Source organism: Scyliorhinus torazame, chromosome 13 (genome assembly GCF_047496885.1).
Source record: "Scyliorhinus torazame isolate Kashiwa2021f chromosome 13, sScyTor2.1, whole genome shotgun sequence".
NCBI classification, from domain to species: domain Eukaryota; kingdom Metazoa; phylum Chordata; class Chondrichthyes; order Carcharhiniformes; family Scyliorhinidae; genus Scyliorhinus; species Scyliorhinus torazame.
In genome coordinates, this window is record NC_092719.1 from 32,481,541 (window position 1) to 32,497,059 (window position 15,519).

Sequence of the window (15,519 nt, forward strand, 5' to 3'; positions counted from 1 at the left end):
CTTTACTGAACTCCAGTTTGCAGCCCTCCACACACAACAATGCCGTATTTTTTCCCTTCCCACTCCCTTTTTCTATAGGTCAGAATATCTGGGCTGGAAACCTAAAATTGACCAAAGAAATATAGGCCGGGATTTTCCAAAATCCGGGCTAAGTTTTGACTCCGGCGAAAACACTGGAGTGTTTCACGCCGGTGTCAACAGGCCTCTTACCGAGCGATTCAGTGGCCCACAGGGGGCCAGCACGGCACTGGAGTGCTCCACGCAGCTCCGGCACGGATACACGTCCCTGCAATGCCGGCCCGGGTCCGCACATGCGTGCCGCCGCATGCACGCGGTGGCTGTTTCCGCGCAACATGGCGTAGTGGCACAGTGGGCCTGCGCGGAAGACGGTAGCGCCCCCCCCCCCCAGATGGCGCGCGCCCGCCGATCGGCAGCCCCCAATCGTGGGCCTGGCCATCATGGAGGCCACACCCGGAGTCTGGCCCCCCCCCCCACCAGGACAGCCACCACGGCCACGGGTCCAAGCTCCCGCCGGGTGGTACCATATGTGATCCACACCGGCGGAACTCTGCGGGAACTCGGACCGTCGACCGCGCAGAATCGCTGCAGGGGCCTCTTTCAACGGCATCCGACCTGCGTCGCTTCTCCGGTCACCAGCGCAGGCTCGCGTCCCGGCGTCGGAGCGGCATGACGGGAATTTTCGCCATCAGCGGCGATTCTCCGACCCGCCGCAGGCTCGGAGAATCCGGCCATAGTCTTTGGCTGTATTTTGCACTTGTGAAGTAGTAATGGAAATAATTTAATTGACATTTATGCCTTTCGGAGTAATACTAACTAAAGTGTTTTCTGTCCTGTTGCCACCTTTTGCTAAATGCAATTAAACATTAATACATTCTGGAAACTGCTCTTTTCTTACCAGGTTCAAATGGGATACCGAGAATACTACCTGGGGAAAGTAAAATATGACACTCCTGCACAGCTGCATCTCGGAGTTATTTTGCCGCTTGTACTGATTCCAATGTTGTTAATTATTGGTGTGTCTATTTACTGCTACAGGTACATTGAAAATTTTCAATTAAAATACATAACAAAAGGCCACAGTTGGGGTTTGATTCTTATATTCTTATCTACAGTTGGGTGTAATAGGTTGACATGTCGTATCTCATTTTTAGGACATGCAGCAACTTGGGAGAAGTAACATGTTGGTTCTTGGTGTGCAGTGGACTCAACTCCACAGAATTGTTATGTCGCAGAAGGAGGCCAATTGGCCTATCGTACCTGCACTTGCTCTCCAGGCGAGCATTGTGCCTCAGTGCTATTCCCCTGCCTTTTTCCATACCCCTGCACATTGTTTCTGTTCAACTTAAGTTACAAACCAAAGTTATCAGGAACCTCTGTTATTGGTTTACATGTTTTTTTAAATAAAAGTAATTTAAGTAAGCAGAGCCAGGCAAATTGCTGCAAAAGTTATTGCTAATTTCATTAATTAGCATATATGTGAACCTTGCCGAGGAGAGAAGGCAGCTTCTCGGAGGGCCAGCAGTGTTAAGCCAGTGCTAGGGGCCATGCAGCCAAAATAAAGGTAATGCGCTTGACCCAATGCAAGATGTACCATGAACCAATGCTCTGCCACTTTCAGATGTCTTTGCAATAAACTTGCCAGCTATACATAAATGGAAAGAGTGTTCAGGTTCATCAGATTGACGTTGGAGAATCCTGCCCTTGCCCCTCAGGCCTGTTGATGATTGGAGGTGAGCGGATTCCTCATTCCCGCCCACTCCTCCCCCACCAGCACCTTGAAACAAATTGTTGCATTACTAACAGGTTGGTGACAAAGTGCTGAACATTTGATATCAAATTATAATGCTTGGCATATTCACCATTAATTCTGCAAGGGAGATTCGCCTCTTCTAGCTGTGTTTGACCCAAAGGTAATTGGTAATGTAAAATAAGTTGAAACCAGGCTCAATATGTTTTGTTCAGGGAATAACATTTTTTTGTCATCAAAGTAAATATCATCAAGTTACGTTTTACAACAAATCTGATTTTGCAAAACCAGAGCTTTGGAAAAGTGTTATTATTTTTCTTTCAGGCGCAAGAGCCAACAAGCGGAACGAGAATATAAAAAGATTCAGCTGCAGCTGGAGAGTCTCGAGGAAAGTGTGAGGGATCGATGCAAGAAAGAGTTCACTGGTAAAAATGCTCCTACTCCTGATGATTATTGCCAGGGAGTTCTCCCAGTGTCCGAGCCAATATTTATCCCTCAATCATCTAGTCACTGTCACATTATGGGAGTTTACTGTGTACAAATTGGCTGCTACGTATTCTTGCGTTATAATAACGTCTACCCTTCCTCCACATAATCCCTACAGTGCAGAAGGAGGCTATTTGGCCCATTGAGTCTGCACCGACCCTCCAAAAGAGCACCCTAGGCCTATACTCACGCCCTATCCCCATACCTCCACCTAACCTACACATTTTTGGACACTAAGGGGCAATTTAGCACGGCCAATCCACCTAACTTGCACATCTTTGGACTGTGGGAGGAAACCGGAGCACCCGGAGGAAACCTTCGTAGACACGGGGAGAACGTGCAAACTCCATGCAGACAGTCACCACAGTTCGAGTCAAACCGAGGTCCCTGCTGTGAAGTGATTTGGATATACAGTGGCCATGATATATAAATGCAAATCTGTTTTCAAAATGCCATTTCTGAACAGGTCGAGATGATTATCAGTCTGAATAGAAAAAGTTGACCATAACATCAAATCTAGCCGGTCCATGGCACTCTAATCGGTGCCCCAAATAGATGCTGCAAATAGATCATTGCAGGTGGCAGACTCGGTGGGTTGAAAATACCTTCAAACATTTAACATGTTGAAAGCACACAAACCAGAGAAATGTTTTTAACACTTCCTATTCTTTTCATGTATCATTGCTCATGAGCATATGTTTTTAACAATATACATCAACACGGCTCTTTCAGAGTGTTGCTTTTTTTAAGTGAAGTTAATAGAAAATAGCAGAGGGGAAACCAATATTCAATCATTGATTTGAAATTAATTGGAGGATCTGCTGCAAATTTCTGTGTTTTTAAAAATTTAAAACATTTTTTTTCAGACCTGGTGACTGAAATGGAGGACCACTCCAATGATCTGAATGATGTGGGCATCCCATTTCTGGATTACAAAACCTACACGGATCGTGTCTTTTTCCTGCCATCGAAGGATGGAGAAAACGATGTCATGATAACCGGCAAACTGGACATTCCAGAGGCACGACGACAGACAGTAGAGATAGCTCTTAACCAGTTTTCGAATTTATTGAACAGCAAATCTTTCTTGATTGACGTAAGTCTAATTTGAGCTAAAAGTCAATTCATTTTTTGGGGTGAAAGGAATGGAAAGAATGAGGGTAAGAACAGAATGTGATGTCATACGTTACTTGTAGAGGATTGTAGCATAAATGCATAACACTCTTTCTAGTGTGCTATTTAGTGCAAGGTTGGAGTTGTACCTTTTTAAGGAAAGTTATTTTTAGTTACTGGGTTAGTTACAAGCTAAATGACCCTTGAACAGGCGGCACGGTAGCACAGTGGTTAGCACCGTTGCTTCACAGCGCCAGGGACCCGGGATCGATTCCTGGCTTGGGTCACTATCAGTGCAGAGTCTGCACGTTCTCCCCGTGTCTGCGCGGGTTTCCTCCGGGTGCTCCGGTTTCCTCCCAGAAGTTAGGTGAATTGGACATTTTGAACTCTCTCGGTGTACCCGAACAGGCGCCGGAATGTGGCAACTAGGGAATTTTTACAGTAACTTCATTGCAGTGTTAATGTAAGCCTACTTGTGACAATAATAAAGATTCTAATGTTATTTTAAAAATGTCCTTGGTTGATTTTCACTGCATTGTGTTACATACTCTGACCAGGGGAATTCATGTTTCCTTTCTACGGTTGATTGGAAACAACAGGATTGGCTTTAATTTTCAGTTGTTTGACCAATTCAACTGGCAGCCAGGGTCTCATGAACTTGCCATCAGTGGGCGACAGGCACCAAAAGGACTCACTGCAGCAGCTTGCCGTCTCTAGGCTGTTGCAGAATTGGAAGACGTGGAGAACAATCTGGTCAGCAGAAAGGCCAATCCAGAGTGGCAGTAGTCCTATTTCTCATGAGGAAAGGTTTTGACAGGTTGGCCTGCATCCACCGGAGTTTAGATGAATGAGAGGTAATCTTACTGAAGCCTATAAGATCCTGAGGATATGGAGAGGATGTTTCCCCTCTTGGAGAGACCAGAACTACGTGGACATCATTTTAAAATAAGGGGCCTCCTATTTAAGACGGAAATGAGGAGACTTATTTTTCTCTTGCATGGGCGTGAGCCTGTGAAACACTCCTTCCCCGGAGTGTGGGAGAGGAAGGATCATTGGATATTTTTAAGGCAAAGGTAGTCTAACAAGGGGATCGCAGGGTGCGGGGGGAGAGGTGGGGTGGGGGGGGGGGGGGGGTTGGTGGAAGAGAAGGAAAGTCGCATTGAGGCCACAATCAGATCAGCCATGATTCTTTTTTAAATTTAGATTACCCAATTCATTTTTCCAATCGAGGGACAATTTAGCGTGGCCAATCCACCTACCCTGCACATCTTTGGGTTGTGGGGGCGAAACCCACGCAAACACGGGGAGAATGTGCAAACTCCACACGGACAGTGACCCAGAGCCGGGCTCGAACCTGGGACCTCGGCGCCGTGAGGCTGCAGTGCTAACCCACTGTGCCAACGTGCTGCCCCGATCAGCCATGATCTTATTGAATGGTGGAGCAGGGTCAGAGGGCCTATTCCTGCTTCTGTATATCCATCCTGGTTGTGAAGGGGCCTGACAGTGTAGACACATGGGGGTTGTTTTCGCTGGTCGCGGAATCTAAAACACAAGGGCACAGTCTCAGGATAAGGGGATGATCAATTAGGACAGAGATGAGGAGAATTACTTTCACGCAAAGGGTTGTGAATCCTTGAATTCTTTACTGCAGAATGGATGCTCCATCGTTGAATATATTTAAGGCTGTGATGGACAGATTTTTGATCTCTGGGAATTGAGGGGGGCAGGGAGTGGCAGGGAAGGGGAATTGAAGCCCAAGATCAGCCTGATCGTATTGGATGCAGGCTTGATGGGCCAGATGGTCTACTCCTACTCCAATCTCTGTGCTCTTGCATTACTATGAATTTCATATCTCATCTTTTTGGTGTCCCTCAGTTGTTATGCTGCCCAGTTGTCTTTCAAAATTGCAATTGGAGTCCAAGGTATGTCACTGAACCTTGGTTTGTGCATTAAAAAGGGCTTGCTGCCTGAAACAAGCAGGAGCTTCGGCTGCTCAATACTGAGCAATTATTGGGGCATCTACCACCCCCAATTACACCAAGCAGCCCATATCATATCTACCACCATATCTTGAAAAGTAGCAATAACTGGGATATAAATCTCTCTTCTATCATGACTAAGTCCTCCATGAACTAAGATTGGACAGTCTCGACCCAGCTCCTAGTGGTTTTGAGCCTCAGCACAATCCTAGCCCTAATTTATCACCACTTAACATATAATTATTGGTCTCTGAGACACCATATAAATAGGCAGTTGTGAATAGTGAACAGATTCCCATTACAGGGAGGGGTAGAGTTTACTCCATACTCATGAAACTTTACTTCGTGTTATCTGTGATCTTTGGGCATTTCATGTTGAGATTACACAATAAAACTGGAAAAAATGCTTAATTCCCCAACATGTGCATTCCACGCCTAATAAACTTGACTCCCCTGATGGCTCGAATGAGTTGCTGATCCATTTGCACCAGGAGCACCCCAGCCTATAGTTGAGGAGGGTAACAAAAGAAACAAATGGTCTGGTTTAAGAAAGTGAAAATCACCCTGGATTTCCCTGTGTCTGAGTTACATCCTTCTAGCTGTTGTCCATGTGTTCCTTCACACATACAAACTCGCCATCTTCGGAAAAGGGAGTAAATTAAACAGAGTGAGGAGAAATTGGTTTCCCAGAAACTGGAGTTCTAAAAATCTGCAAATAGTTTGTGTAAAATATCTACCATGCAAACTTACCAATGTGTCATAAATGCCCCAGCAAATGCAATGTTTACTGAACAAAGAACAGAAAGTTAATACATCAAACACACTTTGCATTGTTGGTAAATGTTTTAGCGAGCTTTACTTCTATTCCAGTTTTATTGATCCAATGGAATTTCAGTTGTGCAGTAAAGCAGTCCAGTGGGCAATATTGCTGTCGCCTACTGTTGTTTTAGGTCCAATGTTTAATTGTATTTTCTCCTCCATACCCACACTGTCTCCCTGGTTCACGAGTATGAAATTGCCTAACTAAAACAATATCAGTGCCTCTTGCTGGCCCAAGGTGCACTTAAATGATATGAAATAGCATCTCCATTCTCCTATCATGAGCTGGTTTGTCCTTCTTCCTCAGAGAGGATTTGAAACCTGTCCCAGTTAGCAAACAGAATGTAGTCTCGGGATTTGTACCATCATTTATTGTGTTACTAATGCAACCCAAATTTCACCTTTTTTTATAAAATAGTTTATCCACACACTCGAGAATCAGAAAGATTTCTCGGCAAGAGAGAAAGTTTACGTTGCATCTTTGCTGACTATTGCTCTGCATGGAAAGTTGGAATACTACACCGACATCATGAGGACATTGCTGCTCGAGCTCATGGACCAATATGTTGCTAAAAACCCGAAGCTCATGCTCCGAAGGTATTCAAGGCCTGCACTTCAATAAGCAAAACATGTTTAATATTGGAAAATATTAACTGAGTTGCCAAAATTAAGCAACCTTTCCTCAATGTTACACTTTGGAAGGAGCAATTTGACAAGGAAATATTCAATGAATGGCAGCACACTGGGAAGTCCTGAGGAACAAAGAGATCTTGGCATGTTTTTAAATAAATCTCTGAAGGCAGAAGGGCAGGTTAATAGGGTGGTGAAAGAGACATATATGGTACACTTGCCTTTATCAATCGTGGCGTAGGTTCCAAAAGCAAGGAAGTCATGTTGGAGTTATATAGAACATTGGTGAGGCCACAGCTGGAGTGCTGTGTGCAGTTCTGGTCGCCACATTATAGGAAGGATGTGATTGCACTGGAGCGGATGCAGAGGTGTTTCACCAGGATGTTGCCTGGGATGGAACATTTAAATTATGAAGAGAGGTTGGATAGGCTTGGGTTGTTTTCGCTGGAGCAGAGAAGGCTGAGGGGTGACCTGATTGAGGTGTATAAGGTTATGAGGGGCATGGACAGGGTGGATAGGAAACTGCTGTTCCCCTTAGTTGAATGGTCGGTTATGAGGGGACACAAGTTCAAAGTGAGGGGAGGGAGCTTCAGGGGGTATTTGAGGAGAAACATTTTTACCCAGAGGGTGGCGACGGTCTGGAACGCACTGCCTGGGAGGGTGGTAGAGGCAGGTTGCCTCACATCCTTTACAAAGTACCTTGATGAGCACTTGGCACATCTTAACATTCGAGGCTATGGACCAAGTGCTGGCAAATGGGATTAGGATTGGCAGATCAGGTGCCTTTCATGCGGCGGTGCAGACTCGATGGGCCGAACGGCCTTTTCTGTACTGCATTTTTCTGCGATTCTTTAAACCAATGCTATAATTTTGGTGAATCTGCACTTTATCCTTCCAAATTCAATGTATCTATTTGAAGTTCAGTGCTAATTGCAGTACCCCAGGATGTAGCTGACTAAAACTCTGCACAACAGGAACAGCATCATCGTCACTTTTTCATTTCCAATCCCTTCAAGAAAAAGCAAACACCTCATTAGCTTCTTTTTTTTAACCTCCACACCAGCTTTTAGTGATCATTACCCAAATCCCTTTGTTCTCCACAGCTAGATCACAATGCAGGTATGGGCTTCACAACCTGTTGAGGGGTTGGCCTTTTAAAAATCTTTTTACAGGACTGGAGCTTCCACTGTGCTTTGCCAGCAGTTTCTGTTTAACTCCAGGCTTGATCTACAGACTTTCCATGTTTTTAACTGACTAGTTTCCTTGCAGAGTTGTTTTTTTTAGAATATATATGAATTTGTATTACTGTAACTACAGTCATTTGATGAATTAAGAATGCAAGATTGAATAATAGAGCATATAAAGGGTTATGAAGTTGGTTCTGTAATAAATGTGAGCTTTGTCACTTTTTTTCTGTTAGATGTGAAACTGTTGTCGAGCGAATGCTCTCCAATTGGATGTCAATCTGCCTGTACCAGTTTCTGAAGGTAACGTCAAATATTTGTGTACGCTGTGTTCTGACTGCATTTTTATATTGTCCCAATCAGTCACTGAAGGGTTTATTTCCATTTCTAAAATTCAGGATTCTGCTGGTGAACCACTGTACAGACTATTCAAAGGCCTTAAGCACCAGGTAGAGAAAGGACCAGTTGACGCAGAACTAAAAAAGGCAAAGTACACACTAAATGACACTGGATTATTGGGAGAGGATGTGGAATATCACGTACTGGTAAGTCTGCAATCCCAAACCGATTTATTCAAATGAATATCACAGTTTTGTAAAGGAGAGATAAAGAGCCTTTGCTCTTTCTCCCTTTCCTGACCAGTACATTCAGGGTGTATTTTTGGCACCGAATGTTATGGATAGCTTTAGTTCCCAATTAAGTCTCTAATTGAGATTGGCTAACTCAGTTCAGGCAAGAGATCAAATCTTTCTGGAAACTTCCGGATCTGAATGGCTCGGCACTAGCTGCACTAACTTACCAAACATTGACAAAAGCAAAAATAAATGTAAAACTTTTTTCCCTGAATATTGACTAAAGAAATAAACAATTTTGACCTATGGATGTTGGTTAGGAGTTTGAATGCTGCATTGTTCCCTCCTGTCAACATCTGGAATTGAAAGGAATAACTGACTTTAATTAATAGGATCTTGAAGGTACAATTATCATTTTAAAATTTGTTTTAGAAACACCAAAATTTTCCAGAGTGTTCATTCTTTTTGATGTCTGCACGTGAAGCGAAAGGTCAAGCCAATCAACAATAAATTGGGGGAGGGAAGACCCATCGTTTCAGAAAGAGGCAGAGTTACTGGAGGACCAAAACCAGTTTAACATTTGCAGAATCATAAAGTCAATTGTTATGATTCCTGTAGATACTGATGGTTTTAAAAAGGAATTTGAATTTCCAGTGATTGACTCTAAGGATCTGTCCGAACAAGAACCAGTCCAAAGTTACACCCAGCATCCATTGGGCTCACCTGCCCATTTCACGGAGGCATAATGTCCAGTGCCAAAGGTCATCTTCCTCAGTCTTCTGAGAAATCCCGAATTGACCTCCATTAGCACGGCTCACTCCCTTGACTCCTTCCCCTTTCCATACTGGGACAAATCTGCTAGTGTCCTTAGGTTTCCATGGGTTCCGTCCCTTCAACTGGAGAACATTGCCTCACCTGTATTCTGTCTACTACCGAACAGAGAAACAGCCTTTCCCCTTTGCTCAGTGCAGCTGCTGTTTTCACTGTCTTTCTGTCCAGGGGACACACTTTGTGTCTAGGGTGTTTTTGATCAGTCTGCTTGAGAGTCTGTAAATCTAGCAATGGCAAGGTCAGCTGCGCTATCCTTTGTTGTCAGGTACTTAACTTGCTATGTGGATCTCTGTGGTACTTGACCTGGGCCCCCCTCCCTATGGTAATCAGGTGACATCAGCTTATCAATGGGCAGAACTGGCAGGAGGTCATTTATTCCTTTTCCATTATGCCAATTTACCTTAAATTAAGAGAGTTAAAACATATCCATCGTTTAAAAACCTCCCATTCATAACACCACAATAAGTGTGCCCCGAAGTGTTGATTCCAATCACAGAATGAATGGGAGAGCATCTTCCTGGTTCTTTGGAGTTAATTTCTGGATTGGTTCTAAATTGGAACCTGAACTTTGTACCCAAATTGTTGCAATATTTAGAATTGTTTTGGAGAACCGGAATGCTAAAGTTTCTAGACCAAATGTTGAATAACAAAGGGTAGCTGTGCTGAAAGCAGGTTATTCAGTTTTGTGGAAATGTTTGTTTATTCTTTTGCTTGTTTCTTGCCAGACTCTGAATGTAACTGTACAAGAGGATGCTGGAGAATTTATGCCAGTAAAGGTTCTGAGCTGTGACAGTATAACCCAAGTGAAAGCGAAAATCCTTGACCAAGTGTACAGAAATATTCCTTTATCCCAAAGACCTAAGCTAGATAGCGTTGTTCTTGGTGAGTGGTAATTTAACACATTAACTAATGATTCTTCCCCTGCGGCACTCCCACCCCCTCCCTGACTGGTCTCTGCCCAGATCATTCTCCCACTCCTGATCGCTTCTGCAAGCTTTCTCCTACACTCCTGATTTCTTGTTACAACCTTCATCTCTTCCTGATCTCTGTCAACAACCTTCTGCTCCCCACTTCACCCCCCTCCCACCCCCACCCCAAACTTCCACATTCTTGCTCCATACCTACTCATCCCCTAACCAACAACTGTTGTTACTGTTCATTCACATCCCCTGCCTACTGCTCAGGTCTTGATTCTGGCCTGGTGTTAAGGGGTACCTGCATAATTTTATTTAAATATGATCCTGTTGTTAGGATCAGTAGGCCCTTCACATCGTGGCCTTGGCAGGTTATTTGTCTAATACTGAACTCTTCTCTCCCACCCTGCTTCCCGTTTCATTTTGGGGCCACAATGCTTATTGAGATCAGTTTAATCTGTAAGCAAGAGAAAGCATTCAATTATTTTCTCATCTGCCCACAGAATGGCGTCCAGGTTCTACTGGTCAAATCCTTTCAGATCTGGATGTCACATCAGAACGAGAAGGAAGGTGGAGACGTTTAAACACGTTAAAACACTATAATGTGAGTAGTGTGTGGCCTTTTCTGTCTAAAATCCATTGATAAAATTTCTGTGTTGCAGAATGTGAATTAAAAAAAGATTTAAGTTTTATTTTCCAAATGTATAAATAAATAAATGTACAAAATTCACCCAGCTGTCATATATCTGTTACCTAGCCTTTGACCGTTAAATCTGCTGTGGCTAAATTTGCATCTTGCTAACTGAACTTTGAAGGAATTGTTTTTGTTTGTGGAGAATCAAAAATGCAATATTCATGTAGCATTCTATCACATTCAATGTTTTGGCACCAGTGACATGAAGGCGGCACGGGGCACAGTGGTTTGCACTGTTGCCTCAACACGCCAGGGACCCGGGTTTAATTCTGGCCTTGGGGAAATTGTCTGTGTGGGGTTTGCACCTTCTCCCCATGAGCGTGGGTTACCTCTGGGTGCTCCTGTTTCCTCCCACAGTCCAAAAATGTGCAGATTAGGTGGGTTTATGGAGATAAGACTGGCGAGTAGGCCTAGGTGGGGTGCTTTTTCAGAGATTTGGTGCAGACTTAATGGGCTGAATGGCCTCCTCCTGCACTCTAGGGATTCTGCAGGGATTCTCTGACAGCTTGCAACATTTCAGTCAAGTATTTTGCAAAGCAAAGTTTTAAAGAACTACTTTTTGAAACATTCCCTTGAATCCTCAGGAGTCCACGCTCAACAAATTGGGAAAGTCTTGAGGTCCGGTATTATAGACCCTTACTCATGGTCGATAATGGAAGTAAATATCAATCCATGGTACTCTGTTAAATTTAAGTCACGCTAAAAGACATGTTTTAAGTTTAACAAACTTCTTTGTAGGATGTATGTTAACATTATAAAAAACATATTAATTTAAATTATTTTTACCCTCTGTGAAACACACAGCAATTGCTCTCATTTTGTACTTGTAGTTTAGCCATCAGTTAATCTTTTCTTAAACCTATTTTCAAATAATGGTGTAAGTCAGGTTAAATTTATTAAATTAACGTCCAGTTTGCTGGGTGAGATTGATTTACTTGAAGTTGTGGGAGGACCGAGCTAGTTATTCTGCTTTCATTTATATTTGCTTTGCATGGTAAGCTGAATGTAATCGTGAGGCAAAAATCTACAGTTCTCCTGTTAAATCAACAGAGAAACCAAACTTGTGTTTTTCAAATCCACTAATTTTCTGCTTTTTAACCCCTACACTAACCCCCGACACTGTGCAGCAGTGTTTGGCCAAGTGTGACATCATTTAAAGCCTACGATTCTGGAAATGGACAAGAGTAACTTTCAGCCCTCTCTGCTGCTGGTGGTGACGGAGGCGGACGTACACTTTTGGGGGCCCCGCGCTCTCCCTCTTTGCGGGGCCCATCCATCACGCCCTTCCCCCTGGTGACATGGTGCCCCGACCCCAATGACATCAATGCCGTCCTGACCCCACCCACCTCCAGCTCACATGCGAGGCACAGAAATCCAAAAATGACTGCTTAATTGCTGTAGTGCTCTTGAACCTTTTAACAACAACAAGCTTGTGCTAATTGATAAATTGAAATCCAAGCCTCCCTGTTGTCAGCATGACGGTAGAGATGATAAATATTGTGATCTGTGCGCCTTGAGGCGAGCAAACATGAAATAGCTGACGAGCAACGGGATGGATACGTCAGCCGATGATATGACTGCAGCACAGGACAGGTCAATGCAGGACAGGTCAATGCAGGACAGGTCAATGCAGGACAGGTCAATGCAGGACAGAATGAGCCAGAAATGTCCAGTGCAGGAGCAAATACTCCAATGAAGTGGAGTGTCCAATCCAAGACTAATGTCAGTGTCTGCTAACAACTGTCTGGCTGGATTCCATTCTTCGCCCAGAAGAGACTTCTGAAGGTCAGTATTGAGAGTGATGGGGGAATCCATCCATCCATCCAAAAGACAATAAATTCAACATTGCAAAAACAAGTAGAGATATTGATAGTTACGCACCAGCGTTGCAAACCACTCTCTGTAAATCTATGCCAAGTACAGGTTTCAAGAGACAGCCCAGCAAAAATGAGGAGCTCCAGGAGAGCTGCAAAAGAAGAGCTGGCCTCCATAATAAGCACAGCAGAAACATCGACAAATTCAATAAGGTTACAAAACGGCATGACAAAAATAAACCCCTACTGTGTCACCATGCAGAGACTGTGCGCATTCAAACCCAAATTATTCCCAAGAATTCAACTCTTGTGAAACAAACCTTCCAGTTGAAATGTACAAATGGATGGAGCAGCTTGTCATTGACTCTCAAGCCGGGTTCACACCAGTTAAATGTCATTTGGTGAGTGCTGAAGTAATGGAGCTCACAGCAGAAACAAAACCATGGGAATCCTGATCCAACTGCAAACTTGAGGAATGCCCAATGGAATTGCATGTCGATTCCCAAGATGATGGATTATTTGTTGGGGAAGAAACAAACGATACTGGAATTTCCAGTCGACTGCCTGGTAGTAGATTCAGGCTTTGACTTTCAAATAGCAGAATTCATGGGCAAGCCCCAAAAAGTGAAAGTTCCCCTTGCTTTTTCAAACAGTGGACTCTCTGGGCGAAACCAGCAGATTAAATCCCCCCCCCCCCCATTGAACTGCATGGATTAGAGAGCCAGTTTGAAAATCGGTGGCCTCAGTAATCCCAGTGTGAATTCAAAGCAATTCAATCACTGGTCACGCCAGCCAACATGCTGGATTAGGAATGGGATTTCCTGACCGGTTTCAAAATTTGGGTCCTCCAGCTCCCCGCAGGATAACTAAACCACCTATAAAGCCAAGGGTAGTTAAATCATGATTCTGGCACCTGCCTGGCTATCGCACCTCCCAAATGCTCACCACCTTCACTCGGGCGGCTAAACCTCGAGCCTCGACCATCGTTGTGCTCCTGGTTGCTGCTGCCGCTGTCTGGCCTGCTTGCTGTCCGGCCCCCTCGCACTCAGCCGTGGCTGGCTCTGGTCAAGTCGCCTCGCTGGCCGCTATTCCCAGAAAACCAGGACACTGATGCTTGCCAGGCCATCCCACCCCCCAACTGCTCACCTCATGGCTCTCACGTAGGTGGCCGGGCCTCGAGTCACAATGGCTGCGTGTGCTCCTGGCTGGCTGCCGCTGGGTGCTGAGTTGATCTGGCCAGGTCTCGGTTCTTTGGTTGATGCCCGCCTGGCCTCCTCAGCCCTGGCCAGGAGGGAGAGTCACACCGGTGCTCCCCTCAATGGCCATTGGCTGCCTCCTCGCCTCACTGAAGGTTTTGCAGGCTTCCACCCGAAAGTTAGGTCAGTGACCTCACTTTTGCCTCAGGCTGCCCACCAAGCTGAATCTCAGAATCCCGGCTTCTACTTCACTCAATGAAAGTTCAAAACCTCACACCTCAATTCGGGAGATCTGCCTGAACTGAAGTCTCCACCACCTCTCGGCATCTGGCAAACTGTTTTCCCACTCTAAAGGGGAGTCCACCAATCCGAGACCAATGATGTTCTGTATTGCCTGCTGATGAAGCAAATTCCGAACTCCCATGCGGCGACTGGTGCTCCCACACCACCGGCTCCTCTCTGTATGGGCCCCGCGGGGCACCGACCTGCACCGCTTAACTCCACCTCTGGGAGGTGGTGAATGTATTGGCCGAAACTACCTACAAATCCCACCACATTCCTCTTTTCTTCCCGCCCTGGACACAGCTGAACTGTTGTTGTGTATAATCACAGCCATATATCAGCAGGCGTGATGTCTCGTGTGGGTTTTAGCAGCAGAAAATGGAAGCAAGCAGCATGAGATAGAGGGCAAGACAAAGCATCACCTAGATCCACCAAAAGAAAACCGGACGAGCGTAAACCCATGGCTTGTGGCCTAAAGCAAAATATTTGTGACTTTTATTGAACTGTCTTCCTTTGCTCAGATCCTGCCCCCATTTCAACCTGTTGACGTCTTGTACAGTTGCCTGGGTTTCTTAAATTGTTCGGCCATTTGTTATTTTTATTATTTACTTTTTCTTATTTATTGCGACAACCTAAACAAAAAGAAAATTGTGCCAGAACTGAAAATTCTTCTATTGTTCTTTCAGGTACGGGATTTCTCCACCCTCATTTTAGTAAGATCTTCGCACGCGCAGCAACCTGATGATCATCAGCAGATTATTCATGGAGAAAGTCAGTAGCAACTTATCACTTGGCATTATCAAATAGAAAGTAGAATGTTGTGTTAACTAACTGGTGAAAATAGTTTCCCACATATGGCGCTCAGGCTGAAACAGGAGTCAAGTTAGAAATTATAATTTGATGTGAAGCTTTCTAAAGAAGAATGTTAAGGTTTGTGCAGAATTCACCTACCAAAGATTCAAAGTCCAACAACATGCTGACTTTGTTTTCTTTATGTTGTGCATCTAAGAGTAATTTGTGCTGCCAATGCTGGATATGGAACACTGTTGTTTTAATGCTCAATGCCAAACAGCCCTAACTTATTTGCAGTATGGACTGAATTTAGGGGGAAAAAACCTCCTAATTTTGTTCCTCGAGCATTAATCTCAAGTGCAATTAATATACTAAAATTTCCAACATGGCTGTCCAAGTGGCTTTTCTGTCACCGTGGTATTGAATTTTGGACAGTTTTGCGCTT

At 44.4% G+C, this 15,519-nt stretch overlaps 1 protein-coding gene across 4 annotated transcripts in view; it reads left to right on the top strand.

Moving 5' to 3' along the window:
• The window catches only part of LOC140387934 (plexin-B2-like), a 311,161-nt gene that overhangs the window by 286,121 nt on the left and 9,521 nt on the right, over nucleotides 1-15,519 (top strand). For all 4 annotated transcript variants that reach the window (XM_072471277.1, XM_072471280.1, XM_072471279.1 and 1 more), the window contains 9 exons: nucleotides 920-1,056; nucleotides 2,093-2,193; nucleotides 3,121-3,350; nucleotides 6,584-6,762; nucleotides 8,216-8,282; nucleotides 8,378-8,524; nucleotides 10,108-10,264; nucleotides 10,800-10,900; nucleotides 14,969-15,053. In XM_072471277.1, coding sequence (XP_072327378.1) covers nucleotides 920-1,056; nucleotides 2,093-2,193; nucleotides 3,121-3,350; nucleotides 6,584-6,762; nucleotides 8,216-8,282; nucleotides 8,378-8,524; nucleotides 10,108-10,264; nucleotides 10,800-10,900; nucleotides 14,969-15,053 — 1,204 coding nt within the window. The remainder of the gene's footprint in view (nucleotides 1-919; nucleotides 1,057-2,092; nucleotides 2,194-3,120; nucleotides 3,351-6,583; nucleotides 6,763-8,215; nucleotides 8,283-8,377; nucleotides 8,525-10,107; nucleotides 10,265-10,799; nucleotides 10,901-14,968; nucleotides 15,054-15,519) is intronic.